We start from the raw sequence: 17,418 nt of genomic DNA on the forward strand, positions 1-17,418 counted from the left end.
TTAGCCAACTGTGTATGAGCTATTATTTTGATGGCAGTCTTCCTGAAACTCAGTGTTTCCATGTGTTTTCCACCCAGAACAATGCAAAACCTGATGAACTTACCTGGCATTTACTTTTGTGCTTGGGAACGTGAAAAATTGGAGCACTTTAGTAGCATGTTTCTATATTAACGCACAATACAGGAAAAAGAAAAGGATTGCACAGATTTATGTCAACTGGGGTCTGTAAGATATTGACAGTGTTTTCTTGGATACCTCTTTAGAAAACCTTGGCTTGTTGCTAGCCTTCTGTGAAAACTTTGCCAACCTTGACTCTAAATTTTATCTGTTCGTAGGATAGGGATGATTTGCCCACCTTTTTCAGTGGATTGCTGCAAGCACTCTGAATCACATTTTTAAACGTCATTAGGTAAAAAAACTTTAGAGAGGAGTTTACAAACCATGTGATGAGCCACCAGGAGGAGGAAGAACTTGAAAGACTTTTGTGTGTATATGACCGTGTACATTTTGCTCAGTTTACCATCATTACTGCTAAATTACTTTTGTTGTTTTCCCACAGTCACTTGCATTCTTACTTACTGATAAACTTTTGCATTCTGCTGCCAGTTGTGTTTTGGGAGACTTGCTGTTAGTGCAAGTAGTAGATGATGGATTGTGTACTGTAATCTTGGGCTGATTCATTGTCTCTCGAATGATTAAAACACGCTGGTTGTATTTGAATGGCTGAAATATGAGCACAATTTGCTGCAAGTCAGAAATCCCCATGAGGAAGGGGAGCCACAGAAGCAGGGGCTGCAACATAGCAGGGAATACAAGGAGCGTCAGTGGGTAGATCACAGCAAGATCTAACCTTTCATCTTTTTTTAATTGTGTGCTGACTCCTACACAGGGATTTGACAGATACAGCTGGTTTATTGACTTGGTAGTCTTGCACTAATTGACTGCTGGTTTCGATACTGGAGCCTCTAACCCGTTGTTAAACTCTGAGCAGGCACGTCGGTAACATGCCAGCGAGAGTGTTGGGGGGAGGAGAAAGCTGCTGGGTGCATGCCTCTCGGATTCGGCTCCCCGCGCCGGGAGATGTGCGAGGTTGGGTGTGAGTGCTGTCACAGGCAGATATTCAAGGGCAGCTAAGAGCGAGCTTGAGCGCTCTGCTTCCACGGGGGGAGCGAAAAGGCTGCTGCTGAACGTACAAGCTGGCAGGATCATGACAGAGCCAAGCAGCAGAAAGGAAGGATTTAAAAAATGCCGGAGTGCTACTTTCAGCATCGATGGCTATAGCTTTACAATTGGTGAGCCTGATTTAATTCCTCTTTCCTTCATTGTCTCTCTTCTCCTTTCCTCTCTTTCTTTGCGGCTCCAGCAAGTACAGGTAAAAGACAGCTGCTGACAACTGCCTTTTGTCAATATATGCCTTTAAAATGTGTAGATGTCCTGCAACTTTTGTCTGGGTTGGTTTTCCATTCTGCCTTCTGTATTTTCTTCTGCCCAAGAAACTTGCCTTTGATACACAGCCGCTCTAAATCCTTTCCCTGGGTTTTGGCTTGACTTCACTGAGACGTTTGCGGAACTTTTATTTTGGAACCTTAGCTCAGGAAAGCCTGGGCTTCAGGATTGCAGGTTTCCAACTTGCTAGCTGCGTTTCCTTCCTATGAGCCCAGAACATAACACTTGGGAGCCTTGGCTTTATTTCCAATATTTCTTTGTTCACTTAGCCAGTGTTTCCAAATTCTGCAACCTTTTGCTATTTCTCAGTTTGCATGAAGATGTATATAACAGTTCTTGTTGCCTCTCAAACACAAAAATCAAAATTGCTGGGGCCGGGAAAGATGCGAGGAGAAATTATGAATTTTAGGACTGGTTGTTGTAGGTGTTTGAAGAGTGCAGTTTATTGTTTGTGTTCACTGCCTTAGGGAAAAGTGAGGCTTCTCAAAGCAACAGGTGTCTACTTGTTTTTCCAAGAGACTTGCTGGGCAAAAGTTAAAATCTGAGGATTCCCTAAGCAGGCTGCTCTGTTAAAACTGTGTATCTCACTAGGCTATATTATATAAATCCCTATAGATCTTAGAAACAAAGAATGCTTGCATACCATTTTAATTTTTAGATGAAATCCAGGTTAAAAGATTTGGATAACTTGTAATAATCAATGGATTCCAATTCCCCTTGAATACTTTCAAGATGACAGAGATTCTACTTCCTTGCAGCTGTGAAATCAGGAAAGTTTTGCATGATTTGTACTAGTGTTAGTGGGTCACAATTTTATCTAATAATGATGAATACAAGCTTTATATTGGTGTGGAAGGAGGTACCTGTTTATTCCTCTGCTTTACAGAAAACTTGTTTTGCATTTATTAACATCGTGCAAACATTAAAGTTGCTGGGAAAAAAATGGAGATAGAAATGTATGTTCCATTAAAATATCTTCATGTAGTCATTTATTAAAGTGCACATAGCATTTTAAAGGTGAAACTGCCAGGCAAATGTCACTTTGCAAATTTCTTTCTCTAATGGGAAGGTGGTAGTCCCTCCACAGGTTAAGTTGCAACATACTCAATTTTGAACTCTCCCCCTCGCAGCATCATTACTAATAGTGTTATTTCATCAGTTCGTGTCAGTCTGGGGGAGAAACATTTCCTTTTTGAGCCTAGGCACATTATCTGAAGACGCTGAACATTTATGACTGTGCCTAATAATTTTTTTGGTTCATGAACAAACCAACAGGTTTGCTGTATTTGTTGCTCTGGTGTCTTTATTGCTACTCATGCTCACAAAACTACTACACTGAATTTTGGATCAAATTACTCAAGATTAGAATTGCAGGGTTTTCTGCTGCTTAGGACAGTTGTTGCATAGGAGTTCCTGTGCTATTTTCTTCTATTTGGTGCGCACAACCAGCATATTGATTCTCTGATCTGTGCATTATATAACATTTATTTTTATATCTGGGCAAGTGTGCATTGGATTGACTCACATAACCATGAAAACTTTGTAAACATATCTAGTATTACCAGCACTGTGTGGTAGACAGATCTGAATGATTCATGTATCTGTTAATCTTTATACTGAAGAAAATTAATATATCCAAAAGACCCCACAGCAACATTAGTGTGTCAGGGATGGGCTTAAACTTCTTTTTTTCCAACAGATGAGACTTCTGTGTAGGTATCTAGTTATGCAAATTTTTAAGAAATTCTTGGGAAATGCTGAGCTGCTGCGTCTGCTGTTGAAGTGTCAGCTGTGAGAGAAGGCTGCTACTCTTGAGGAACAGAGTAATACCAGGTTGACAGAAATGAGTTTCCATTTGGGCACAAAAGAAAATATTTTGCATTGATTTATCTTTATACTAACTGCTAAGACAGGATGATTTTCACAGTGTTTTGAAAAATGATTGCTTACAATGAGCCTTAATGAAAATTTTAATGAAAGACCTGGGCCTGACATCAAACATGAAAGTACGTGGGCATGGAAGAAGTCTGGTGCAAGTAGAGCTCCTTGCCAATGGCTTGCAGTTAGATAGCCTTGTGTCTCTGGAGATGGTCAGCATCTGTTCTCACAGCAGTGCAAGCTAGAGCAGCTTCTTGACTGCTCTAATTTTCACTTTGGTTCCTTAACAGCACTGGTGGTGGGACAGGAGAGCTGTGGGAACTCCACATTTCCCAAGAACTTCAGAGATCCCTGTGAAAGAAAGGGATGTGCCACACCAGAAAGGCAGATGTATGCCAATACTCGATAGCTTTCTTCTGTACGAAGAAACAAGGTAGTTGCAAATCCCTTTCCTCCAGATACCACCCTTTCGACAGAGACCCTGAGGAGGACTGAGGTGTGTTGCTCTATGCCCACTGAGGATTTCCGTATGGTTTTGGATATTCTGCTTTTATGGACATTTTGCACTGGTAGCATGTAAAGGGACTACAGTGGAGCCACAGTGTGAGCCATTTAGTGGGACCATTGAAGACAGGAATCATGCAATTTGCTTTGCTCTAGAAAGTTCAATGTATCTCTGATGAAGGCTTCAGGATCTTTATTTGCCATGGACTGTGTCAGCAAATTTCAGAGGCCATGAAGTTTTGTGTACACAAGTTATTGTATTTGAGCTCTTGTTTAACTTTGGCTGCATGTTCCTCCACTAAAAGTAAAGCGTAACAGAATGGCAGCTGAGTTTAAAGGAAAAGAAATGACGAGTTAAAGCCTACTTTTTTTTTGTCCTGTGCCTTGTCTCATCACTCCTGTGCAAAAGAAAGGCTATTAAATCAGAATGCCAGTGTGTTACTTACTGACTTTGCTGCTGTAATTGACTGACTGAAGGTGCAAGACAGAGAAACATCTACTGTCTTTAAATCTGGGAAAATGGTAAACACAAACATTAACAAGAGGATATTTTCTTTCTGCATTTATCACCCTCCTATGACTAAGAGCTAAGTTCATTAAAGCTCCCACTCTCTGCTTTTCATATCCAGAAGCACCTGGCAACACTGTTTTGTCCCATCTAATGTATCTAATAAATTTATTTTTATAGATTAGAATGAATGAAGTGATGGCGAGTGCTGCTGTAACTCAGGTGTTACTGGAGAGGAGGGATGAGGTACTGAAACACCTAGTCTAGCTCACAGCAGTTGTTTCTAAGTCACGCAGGAAAGTTTCTTTAGGAGGACACTGTCCCCATTTTGCATGCAAAAGCTCTCCCTCCAATTATTACAGAAGATCTGAGTTTTAATCAGTGGTGCTTTTGGGCCCTATTTTGAAATAATTATTTTAAAATGTGGTTTTCTTAATGTTGCTGGAGTTTCTCATGTTGCAGTTCACTACTTGAAGCCCATTTCAACATCCCTTTCAACGTCACAGGTAGAACAGCCAAAGTAGCTCTTGCTGGTCCCTCTGACAGATCATTTCAGAAATGCCTTTTGTGTTTTGGTCAAAGAAAACATTGCTTGAGGAGATGTGCGTACTGTGTTGGTCTGAGTTGGAGTGGGGAAGATCGGAAGCAAACTGAGTATTGAACTCAGCTTTGTTAGGATAAGGAAAAATACTTTCAGCTCTGTGTCGCATGCTTAGCTTTAATTCTCTCTTGAAAGGTTGTCCATTAGGAGTAGAATAGACAGGAATGTGTTTTTTAAATTATTCTAGGAAGAAACCAGAGAAATAAGAGCAATTTCAATTTTTGTACTGTATTTTGGGCAGAGAACTGCGTACATTGTAGCAATTAACTGTTTTGTTCTTGTGTATCGATTTCCACCCTTATTGGAGTTTGTCATTCAACTGAGGGCGACGACAGCCTTGCAACCTACAAGAGAGGCAGGTTTCAGCAGAAGACACCCATAGACCCATACACAGTCCATTTTCATGGAGATTTCCTTTAATTCTGCCCTTAGTTGCCTGTAATAAAAAATGTCATTCTGACTGAAAGCACACTGTAATTATAAGGTGCTGACAAATCTCTCGCTAATTCTGCATGTGCGTCACTCGTAACCTTCCTTCAAAGGAGGTCTGGGAGAAATGTCTGTCTGTGGGGTCAGTCCGCTTTTGGGGAGGGGGGGAGTTATCTCTGCCTGCACACGAACAGTGTCCGTGGCAAAAAGGTGAAGGGGAATGCATAGCCACTACTCCTGCTTTGGATTATAGCCTCTCCTTGTCTTTGTACCTGAAGTCTATAATTTTCTTTGTTATGACATAATACAAAAGATTTAAAAAACAACAATGAAACCCCCCAAACTCCCCCCCCCCCCCCCCCCCCCCAATAGACCTTACTGAAAGGATATTTTCTCAATAAGAGCTGTTAGGAAGCTCTGATGACTTCTCTGTAAACAGTGGAACACTGTCATCTGAAATGTAAGTTTATTAATATAATTGTAACAGGACGTGAGATTTTTTAATGTAATTTAAGGAAGTCTGATGTAGTTATAATAGACTATAAAGAATTAAAATCTCTTCCAACATAGTCCTACACCCAACAAATTCACCTAAAGAAAGCTGTCAGCAAATAGATTGTGAAATAAAGCTCTAAAGTTATGGGAGTTTTTTCTGCTCCCTCCATTACAAAGTTGTGTTTTAGCTTCAGACCAGTCTGGTCTTTGCTCTGCCTGAAAATACACCTGAAAGGAGTCTGCATAGTTGGCATGCATATGGGTGAGATACCCTGCTGGCCCTTGGTATGGGGTGGATGGTCTCTGCCACAGTGATGGGCAATAGGAATTCCTGCTGTTGGTACTTAACCTGCAGCTGCTTCTATAAAGGGGTGGTGATGGTGATTTCTGTGGCATCTACAGGGTCTCGATATTGCACTGACATCTTTGATGTTGCAGGGGTGGACTGCTGTAAGATAAGTAAATGATTTTGAAAAGACTGCAGTGTTAGTTCTTGTGAGGCAAAAAGCCTGGCAATGTTTTCATGGAGCTCTGCCCGCTTGCCTCTGTGGATGGTCTACCTTATCACTGCTACCTGCTGTTCACAGCTGTGTTCTGCTGCTTGTATCTTGGCATCCAGAAACACAGCGAGTGTTTGGGGCTGTCCCCTTCTCTGTCAGAGTTGTTTTGAGTGAGAGGTTACCGTGCAGGGTTGCACACCAGGTTCAGCAGCAGCTCGCAAAGGATCAGATTCAGATTGCAGATCCCTCTGGCAGGGTCACATCAAAAGTGCTATTTTCCTTCCTCCTCTTGATTTTATTTCTCAGGGAAGCTGTGAACAGTAAAACCTTTGCAGTATGTTTTGGATGTGAGTGAATGGGCATCCCCGTTCTCTGCAGCTGAGTGCTGTACGTGGGAAAATAACCTCCAGAGGCCTGGGTGAGGAGACATGTTAATGGACAAAACTGTTGTCATCACTGTCAGGAAGCGTTCCTTTAATTACTTCACCTGAGTTTTGGGAGGTTTTTTTGTGTTTTTTTTTTTTTAAGGTTGGCGAGTTACATATCTCCAGGTCTTGGTGCTCGGTCACCTCTAAGTCTAGCTTCAGGACTAACGTCACCAAATGGTCTAAACTCCTCAATGTGTTGGGAATAAGATTCACTAATTGAAAGTAGCTATGAAAACTCAGCGTGTGGGGCAACAGAGCCCCCAACACAAGGTGCAATTAGGGCAGAAGGTGGAGACACCTGGCTGGAGATGGGGACTCTTTTTCCCTTTTTGCCAGATCCCAGACCCACCGTGCTGTTTGTCCCCCTGCTCATCTTCTGTGAGGGAAGGAAGTGCAGTCACTCCTCTTGTTGAGACAACAAATGCTTGTTGCTGCCTGCCAGGAGGGGCCCCATTTTACTTTGGTGAGAAATAGCATTGCCCCTGCTTTTGTTTTCTCTCTGGTCTTTGGCCAACTACTCCTGCTCCCAATGCATTCTGAACTGATGCAGCAAGATTAATTACACACTTCAGATTTTCTAGAATGTCCAAAGTTCAAAAGAAATAAACAGGCATGAACTCTTCTGTGCCTTTTGAGTTCAGTTTTAGGCAGGCAGGCAGCCAGGCCTGTTCCTGAGCAGGCAGGCTCTGACTGGGAGCAGCCTTGCCTCATTCACAGCCCCAGCTGGCTCCCTCTGCCATGTCAAAAGCTAGAGGTCTGCATCCTCCTCCTCATACTGCTGCTGTGACGACCAGAGCCTAGGAGCTTTCAAACCTAATTGCCTTTGGGGATTTGCATTTCTGCTGGAGAACTTCTATTTTAAACCCTTGTGCTGTACTAATTGGTCCATTTTCCAGATGTAGTGTAAATGCAAGCTCGTTTTTCCAAGTTCTGTAGCTCTGCTTGAGTAAGAAAGCAAATGGCTCCTGGACATATCCTGCAGTGATCTGTGTACTAGTGCAAATCAAGTCAAGAGGCAGGATCCTGGCCAGCACTAAATCCGCATCACTCCACTACAGTTGGGAGAACTGCAATGATTTAAATGAGGAAAGGATGTGTCCTGGACGGTCTTTTCCTGTTAAAGCGAACACTGCTATAGGTTCGAGAAGGAGCTGCCCTATATACAAGGAAGGCAAATCACACAGCTTTTCCACAGCTTGCTTCTAAGACTTCATCAAGATTATGTTGATATGATTTTGCTCCCCGCTTCTCCATGTCTGGTGACAGAGCTTGTATCTAATGATCCTGCTGAAACTCAATCCCAGATTTCTCATAGCTACAGGCTCAAAATTTTCAGGCCTGGGAACTTAACCCTCATGATTACATCAATAGCCTCGCTCTACGGCTGTGTGTAAAGTTGGGAGCATGGTGCAGGGAAAGTTGTGGTAATTACTGAACAGATGCACTTAGTGAGGTCTCTACTGGCTTCCCAGCTGGCGAGTTGACCCGTGCTCTGGGACAATGTGACAGCAGTCGCTCGGGTCATTGTGTGACATCACATCCTCCCCCTTGTTGTCATAGCAGCTGCAATTAGCCCCCTGAAAATTTCCCTTAGGAAGACTGCAAACATCATCTCTCTCCATTAAAGGGCAGCGCACGGTGCTTAGTCTCTTGCTGCTGCTCCTGCTGCACGATGCTACATTTTACTTCTGTTGATTTAGATTCTGGGTCTTGAACTGCTGTAATGGATCTAGCCCCCAGAATTTGTACTAGTGTTTTCCTCTTTATGCTTTATCCTTGTCCCTCTTTTATTTTGTACTTCATGAATGCCAGTGTGATTTAGTTTGAATCATGTCAACTGAAAACTAAGCTTTCTTCTCTAGTCCCACCACACAGCTAAGTACATACAGAAAATTTCCAGGGTTTTTTTTGGTATTGCTAGTTCAAGTAGAGCAAGTTAGTAAACCACTTTGGAAATAGGCTTAAGTAAATTTTATAAATATGTTAACTTTCTCTGAAACTACTTACAGCAAAATGTTCCTCTGCTTAGAATACTGAGTTTGAGTTTGGGTTTTTTTAATGATCCCTAGAGATAAAGGTGAATAATTTACACATACTGGGCAGATACTCTTAAGAAAAAAGAAGATTTTCATTCAGGCCATGACTCTTCTGTTGGATGTGCACATGAAACCTTACCAAAGTCACAGGATTTATCAAACAAGTGGTCCTCAGTTAGCTGCAGGCTGAGGAGCTCCGTTGCATAGTGATAAAAGTGCACTCCATGGTTAAATGAAAGCAATTGGTATTTTCATCAAATATCAAGTGGGTACAATTGCAATTGCTAGAAAGTGAGCAAGGAGTGAAAATGCATGGAGAAAAAGGGCTCTGAAATTCATAGGTGCTACTGACAGCTATGCTCCAAATGCAAAGTGTTGTCTTCCTCTCCCATTAAAACTGGCGTTTTGCAGGATAGAATGTTTTACACACTGCTGTGCGTGATGTGAATAGCAGAATACTAGGCCCACTTAGTTTATATTGATTTCCTCCTCCATTCCCAAAGCTGTGATTATTACTGGACATGTATCCTGTAAATAATCACTATTTCCCTTGAAATGTAAAAATGGGATTTTTAGGATGTTCAGATGTCTTTATTCACTCTTATTTGGTGGGACTGTACAATGTTTTATTAGTCTACAGGAGGGTGATGGTCTTTTCTGCCAGCTGCCGGTCCTTGATTTAAAGACAATCTATGATGTCCTTTCCACCTTGAACATTATCATAATTCAGAATTGCAGGCCAAATTATGTTCTGACTCTTATACAAAGCTCGTAACTCAAAACATAATTTGGCCTGCAGTGTGTATTATTTTTCTGAACATGGCCGTATGAGCAAACCTAAGAAATCTCTGGCAAAACTGTGGGTTTTTTTCATTGCCAAAATCTGCAATATTAAAATAGAACTCGATAATCAAAGCTGATTTCAATCTGAGTCATAGGGAGGGTGATCTATATTTTATAGTCCATGTGCTGTATATATGGTGTATAGTAAAATGTGTTGAATGTGTATATAACTGTTATAACAAGGGACCGTGGTAGCTTCTACTGCTGCTCCAGGAACGTAAATAATTTTTCAGCATTAATTTACAAAATCTCAGTTCATGGCTCCTCAAATAACAAAAGCTGTGGGATTTTCCAGAGCCCCAGCTGTTGGCTAACTCTGCTGTTACAAAAATCAATGGATATCTTTAGAAAGCCCGGAACAGGACACCCTGTGCTACTTTTGAAAGTTCCTTTGCAGATAAAGAGTTAATTTCTTTCTGGTAACCTCAGCACTTAAATAGAATTCCAGCAGGAAATACCTAAGACCTAATGACTGCTGCTAACCTTAGCTTTTAGTTGATTGTCTGCTTTTCATAAATTATGCAGCACATATAGATCAAGTGATAATGAGTATCTTGCTTCACTTCAGCAGAATGAATTCTGAGTTTTCACAAGCATAATTCAGAGTAGATTTGAGCTGAAAGTGTTTAATGACTTTTGGGTGCATGTTTCTTCTGCAAAAATGATTGATTTTTCCACGCTGTGAATTTTGGTTGTGAGAGCACTGGATATTAAGGTGTTTGTTTTACTTCCTCTCCCTTTTAAACATAGATAGAAATTATTACATGGAAACGTCCTGCCTAACAGTGCAAAGCCACAGCATGCTGATGTGTGTTGGTGCTGGAGCCTGGCACACTTGAATGATGATTATCCCAGAACCTGGTTGAATGGGAGGTGTAACAGCTCCTCCGTGACTGCAGTTTGCAGCCCACTTTGCTGCAGAGCAGACACTGATTGCTTGTAACTTTAATTCCTCTGACTATGAAGTTGAGCCCTTTCCTCTTGGCTGGCCCTGCTGCAGGAGTAACCTCTGGGAGAGACACAGGACAAAGACAAACTGCTGGAGGAACCCTGACCAAACCACTGCTGTTTAAAATGCCACCTGGGAGTCATCACAGCAGCCTGGGGAAATCAGGGGATCCTGGCTGTTATTAAGTGTTGTACATGAGTTTCACTTGGACAGGCTGAAGCTGTGACTTGAATATGGATCCATGTCAGGTGGTGTTAGATCCTGTAACTAAGCAAATGCCTCAACCATCATTCCAGCTAACGCTCCCCAGCATTCCTCCATTCCTAAAGTATCAACAGGTTATTATTATTACAGTTGCTAGGTGGCTTCATGGTATTATTCCTGTCTCCATGGCTAATGCTTAAGGCTTAATTGTTCTTGAGTCAAGGGAAGTAAGTACTGAGGATGGCAATTACAGCACTGCTGATAACTTGGATCCACTTGCTCCTGGAAGATGCTTCTGTTGGCTTGACGACACAATCAGAGTAAATTTTCCTTCATGGGAGAATATGTTTATTCTTCAGTGATGTTTGCTGCCTTATGTTCCAGTCTAATGCTTCCTATTAATCAGAATTCATTGTGCCATTTAAGTGAAGTGGCATTTTTGAAGTAAAATTCTGCACGACGACTTGTCATTTACTCTCTGATTGTGTTTGCCTACTTGCCCTCTGAAGCAGCAACAATAATTTGAGCCTTCTGTTTTATTAGCTGTCATTTACAGTAACACTTTATGTGCATAATTATTTTTCTCTAGCTCTGCACTGATACTCAAATGAAACCTCTGGGATGTGTTCCCAGCTGGTTGTGTATTTACATGTTGTATTCAGTCACTTGCATTTGATCTCTCTTACATTGTTTGTGGCAAGCAAGTTTCATGTCCTTTTGGGAAGTTTTTAGCTTTTATTATTTAAGTGTTTATTAAGCTCTAATCTGTTCAGATGCTTCGGATAAGCTTTCTCAGAGAATGCCTGTATCTTTAGGTCCCTAAGCCAAGCTGCAAAGGAAATTTGGCCTTTGAGCACTTCGGGGAAATTTTGCCTGTAGTGCATAGGTGTTGTTACAAACATCTTTTTGAATTGGGAAGAGGAGGGTGTTCCATGTTGGTGAAGTGTTACGCTGGAAGAAGAGGGGGAAGATTTTAGACTTGGAGTTGCCCATCTTTCCCCAACTCCCATAGTCCTCTCCACCCTTTGGCAGTAAGATGCCCGAGCCCTGCTGCTTGCTGGTGCTGCTGCTAACCAAGAGGAGCTGATGGAGATTTTGGCATTGAGTCTTTCAAAGGAACCTGGAGGAAGAAAGAAGGGAAGACAGGACTTGCTTTGGGTGTCAAAATCTCTCTCGATAGCTTTGCTAAGACTAATTTGTGTTTCTAAAGAAAATGATACCATACCTTATGGACCTTGAACTCCTAAATCCAAACGATGCATATTGGAGAATGCATTGGGAATTTGTGAAAAGAAAGGAGCAAATATCCTAATACTTTAGTAATTGTGAAATAGGCTTCTATTTCACAGAATAGAGCACAGGGAATGCACACAAGGAATGTGCATGAAGCACAGGGAAAACTTTGGACACACAAAAATGAGTCTTAGGCTGCACAATTATTTTTTAAGTTCATTCAAAATATTCCTTTTCAATTTTAAGATTAGCTTGATGTATTAGTAGATTTATCACATCCAGTAAACTGCCTATGCAGATGGCACATGCCTTGTTTGTCATTTTCACTACAAAATATTTATTTGTTCTTGTTTGCAATAAGCTGATTGTTGAAGTCACCAAGCAGCATTCAAATGGCTAAGACATTTGTGACTTCTATATGAAGTCATTTGGGCACTCAAAATGGAACAAAGAACAGAATCTTTTGAAATTGTGTGTCATTACCATCAAATAATATCTGATAGCTAAAAAGAAATAATTTTTGTAATATTTTGAATTTTCATCTTGCATTGCCTTTCAGTCTATTTAAGGCCTCTACTTGCATATACATAATTTCATATTTGTTAAACGGCTATAAACTACAGGAGGGATTAGCATTGGAAAATGAAGGCATTTCTTAGTATGGCTGCTGAAGAACAAAACAACAGCAGTTCCAAAACTTGTTAAAGAAAAATAGCAGCGAGGAGCAGGAACAGTTAAAGAACATAGGATTAAGGATTTAGCCTGTATTTCTTGTTCAAGTCCAAATTCCTAACAATATTAGTGATAAGAGAAAGGAATTCAAAATTATGCCCAGGTTATTTAATGTTTGAAAATGAGGCTGGTATTTTGCATAACAATAATGTTTTTTAAATTAAGGGAGCATTTGCTTTACAGTTCATTGTGGCTGGAGGGCCATGTGCCACAATACTTACAGGTGAAGTGTCTAATCTGGTAATTTTGCTCCCCCTTGGAATTCAGTGATCTAAAGTGGGCAACAATCGTTGGTATTATTCTCTCTTCTCCAATCTTTTGCTGATGTAATTCATGCCATTGTAAGGCATTCTTTGATCACTGACATTTTGGGACACAGATGAACAAAGCAGTAAGTGAAAAATAAAGTAGACATAGCTGCAGAAAGTGGCAGATATTCACAGAAACATAAGTACAAAGTCAGGATGAGGCATGGACGTTATATGCCATTTAGGTTACAAAATATGCAGTTGGACTTCCTCAGTGAAAGACTTTGTTTAAGAAACCCCAAACAACCCCAAAACACAACCCAAACCAAAATGCCAAAACACAACCCAAACCAAAAAAACAACCTGAAAGAGAAAAGTTACAGATGATACTGTTAAGTATTTTTAAAAAGACAGCACATGAGAAGATTCTGTAAAGAAGCATGGCAGAACCAAAGAAAATCAGTGAAGGCAGGAACTAAAGGAGAAGTATTTTGAGCTCAGTCATGCATTTCTATGTGATTAGTCTCATGACAATAAATTAGAGTACTTACTACTGCAAGAGCTACCAAATTAGACTAGTTCGGAATGATAACTTTTAAATATAGAAGATACTTTGCTTCAGGAGCTCAGTCATATAGCTCTTAAGTGCTATGCCCAATGCATATATGAAGTAGTGTTTTTGTGGATTTTAAGAGGGCTCTGTTCCCAGGACCTTTCAGTAATATGGGCAGATGCTTCCACTGAGGTATCTGCATATTTGTCATGCCTCCTGCCTCTTCCTGGGATACACCTGAGAAAAGAAGAGAGCAGTTGCCTCAGAATTACTCAGTAAAATATAGTCAAACTCCTTCCTCTGCAGAGACTTACTGCTGTTAAGACCTTTAAAGGAGCATGGGTTTAACCCCCTCTGTGTTGCATCCACAGCATCACATGTATTGAGGCAGAAGGTCTTATACCGTTGTCATATAGCTCCTTGAAGGTAGTTATACCTTCTGCCATGCACTTGTAGGACCAGCAAATAGCTCCTGCTGCACAGAGAGACCACAGCTGGTTTTTCCTGATGAGCAGATGACCACCTCCTGACTTCTGAGCACAAAGCCCTAAATTATATCCTATTTTCAGCCAGAAAACTGAGTGTCTGCTGTGTTGGACAGACTTGGCGTTCACCGTGGCCTGCTTGCTCTTGGAGCTGCTGAAGTAACACTGTCTCTAGAAAGAGCCAAGGGATTTTTTCCTATACAGAATCAGGGATGTGCCTTAAAACCCAAGTTGCCTGCTGGGAGATGTGGGGGAGATGTAGCATGTATTATTGCCTAGTTCAGTCTGCATGGTACTTGCAATGAAGTCACTTAACAGTATTACTGATGAAAAAATGAATCACTTTTCACAGGCATTTCATTTAGAGGCTTTCAGAGGAACAAAACAAACAGAAGTATTTTTCCTTGGCTAATGTTTCAATTTAAAGAGCCATATGTAACTTTTAAACTAAGACTGACATTATAGATTAGTCAGTGTCAGTGTTTTGTTCAGGGCCTTCACCAAGGGTATATATTCAAGCACGTTGCGATAAATGCTCTGACTCAGGCCTTGGATCTTTCCTCCTTTTGTCACAGGTTGACAACAACTGGATGTGAAGCTTGGTGAATCTTTTAAAGATATTAATTTTAAATTTATGTAGTAGTAAGACAAAGCTGTCCTCTTTAAAGTGGGAAGACAGCTTTGGGGGAAGAGTATATGTTATACTGGTCACTACTTTTATGGGTATTGGTAGTTTATGTGAAGTAATAATGATAACGCTGGTTACCTGGTGGCATTTTTCAGATCAGAAGTGCTTAATGGTTTGGCTGTACTTGCTTCAAAGTGAAGACTTAAAAAAAGGAGTTAAAAAAGAGCTTTTATTTTAAAATGCACAGCATCTTTGCGTGAGTAAATCCTTTTGCATCATGACTGGAGACCAGCTGCTGCAAAGGCAACTGAGAAGAGCCTTCTCTAGGTACTTGCTGGCAGATTGCCAATGACAGGAACTGGGAAGCAGCACTTGGTTTCTCTATGCACCAGAAGCTTTTGTTATTGACCTGAATTTCAATTGCTTGAAACAATTATATCAGATGGGATCATGTCACCAGTCCACCTCTGCTGCGAGCAGACAAGCTGAAAAGGAAAGAGACACATGATGGTGCTCCTAACACCTGCACCGGCAGCTTATGAAGTGGTGTAGCGTTACTGTATGGTTGACTTGCTGTGTTGCCTGTTAATGAGAAGTTTATTTACCTGGATTATCTTTCTTAGCTTTTTGCACACACCGTTCTCTGTTTGTGAGAAACCCTTCCTGTCTGTGCCACCTGGCAGGTAGACCAGAGCAGCATTAGGTTTTGCTAATTAAAGGTTGGGCTTGATTTCATGAGTTGGAGAAGACAAAACCTGCCCTGCTCTTGGCCTGCTCTCTGAAGCACAGGCACATAAGCACAGTGTCTTTTTGTATCCTGGGTTTAAGGTTATGCAGTGCAGGGTGCTTTATTGCTGCAGGGCAGTATTTCTTACCCAGCCACTCAGAATGGAGTCCTAAAATAGGTCTAAAAGTCCTTTATATCTGATCCCATGCTGCTTGTAAAGTAAGTAAATAAAGGGTCCATGCCCTGGTGCTAATGTGTACATGGGGGAATCTTGTGGGACCTCAGCAACGCCTGCAAAGTGACCATGACTGAAGGAAACTAGAAACTGAGTACACTCCCATTAGTGAACCACTTTTGCAATATTTCTAGAGCCATTCTGCACAGAGTTGTAAATGAAATAAAACTTTAAATTTTTATTTTCATCCTGTAACTCACAAGCAACGTGCTTTAAGTTAGCCTTACTTTAAGCAAGGATTGGGCCTCATGACCTTTGAAGGTTATTCCCAACCAAAGTTGTTCAGTGATTTTATAGGTGAATGAAAAGGTTCTCTAGATTAAGATAAGGCAAAAAAGAGAATCATACTTTTAAAAATTATTTTTTTCTTTCAGATTCTACTTCCTTTCTTAATTTTTGCATATTGTGACAGGATTTTTTTCTCCCGTTGAAAAGAATGGCAAAAAGTTCTGCTAATTTCAATTGGATCAAGGCTTGGATTTTCACAGACAGAAATGCATTTACATTGCATTTAGAGGGAAAAGCAGGGCACCACCTTCTTTAGTTTGGAACTTCTCTTACAGAGTCTTTTGAAAGTATCGTGGGCAATGGGCAAAGTTTGTGCAGTGTATCCTTCTTCCCTGTAAGTAGCAGGAAGGCTGTAACAAAGGACAGGTGACAATAACAGGATGGCACCAGGGCAGCCTGAGTGGTCTGCTGTTCACATTCGGCCTCCTGTTCCTGAGACAGTGCACACAAGAGGAAGAAGGGAGACTTCTCTGATGATTAAAACTGAGTTGCCAAACAGTTAAGGGAGGCATTATGGTGAAGTCTTTTCAAAAAAGAGGATGTAACGCTCCTTCTCTCGCATGCAGGATGGTCAACCAAGGATGAGTCTTTCATGGCCTGCTGTCCATGCAAACCTGCCAGTGTTGATAGGTGAAAAAGCAGTTAAGTGCAGGGAGTTTCCAGTCAGAACTACCACTGATGTACTTGAGCTGTGAGTCCACTCTGCTGTATGGCACATGCAATGGTCATCTGTCCAGGATTCCTGTGATTAAAAGAGCCAGCAGGTCTGTCTGCCTCTGCTTGTCTTTCTGTCAGCATGCAGCTGAAGTGCTGATGTTTTGAGGAAAGAAAGGAATTTCCAAGGCCTCATTTTAAATATGCATGTGTGTATTCATGTGAATTTATGGAAACGGGGAGGTAAAGAAACTATGCAGCAATTGTACACTAATTTAGCAGAGGTATAAATGACCAAAGGTATAAGGCAGTGAGGACCTGGAATTTGAAAAAGCTCCAAATAGAAGAGAGGGTTACTTGAAAAGGCATTGTTTACATTTAGTTGCCTTCCTTGCTGCACTCTTTCAACCCCTTGGCTTTTGGGATTTCATGGGGAAACATTAGAAGTAAGGAAAGAGGAATGGGGCAAATTACACGTTAGCAAGCAGATCTAAGTCTCCTCCACGGGAAAGACAGAACAAGGTGTGGGCTTCCTGACATATGCTTCCCTGAGTGCTATCTAGGTGTGCTCTGGGTCACCCCTGGGCTTGGATGATGCCCGAGGTCCCTGCCTGGCAAGGAAGGGAAGGAGAGCAGGCGTCAGAGGAACTTCCTTAGGAGTCCCAGTCACAGCCAGAGGGCTAAACCTGGATCCCCCTGGGATTGCAGACTGGAACGAAAGGGCAAAGGAAATGGTATGTAATTGGTCCTTATTGAAAACAATGGGATTGTTGCCTTGTAAAACCAAATATTTTGTGAATGAAGCTTCCAGAGA

The 17,418-nt window shown here is 41.3% G+C and overlaps 1 protein-coding gene across 4 annotated transcripts in view; it reads left to right on the plus strand.

The window, feature by feature from the left end:
* The first annotated feature begins 1,088 nt into the window (after positions 1–1,088).
* PDE1C (phosphodiesterase 1C) overlaps positions 1,089–17,418 on the plus strand; it is a 360,443-nt gene continuing 344,113 nt past the window's right edge. For all 4 annotated transcript variants that reach the window (XM_049817292.1, XM_049817291.1, XM_049817293.1 and 1 more), the window contains exon 1: positions 1,089–1,292. In XM_049817292.1, the coding sequence (XP_049673249.1) occupies positions 1,208–1,292 (85 nt within the window). In that variant the 5' untranslated portion in view covers positions 1,089–1,207. The remainder of the gene's footprint in view (positions 1,293–17,418) is intronic.

Source organism: Accipiter gentilis, chromosome 14 (genome assembly GCF_929443795.1).
Source record: "Accipiter gentilis chromosome 14, bAccGen1.1, whole genome shotgun sequence".
NCBI classification, from domain to species: domain Eukaryota; kingdom Metazoa; phylum Chordata; class Aves; order Accipitriformes; family Accipitridae; genus Astur; species Astur gentilis.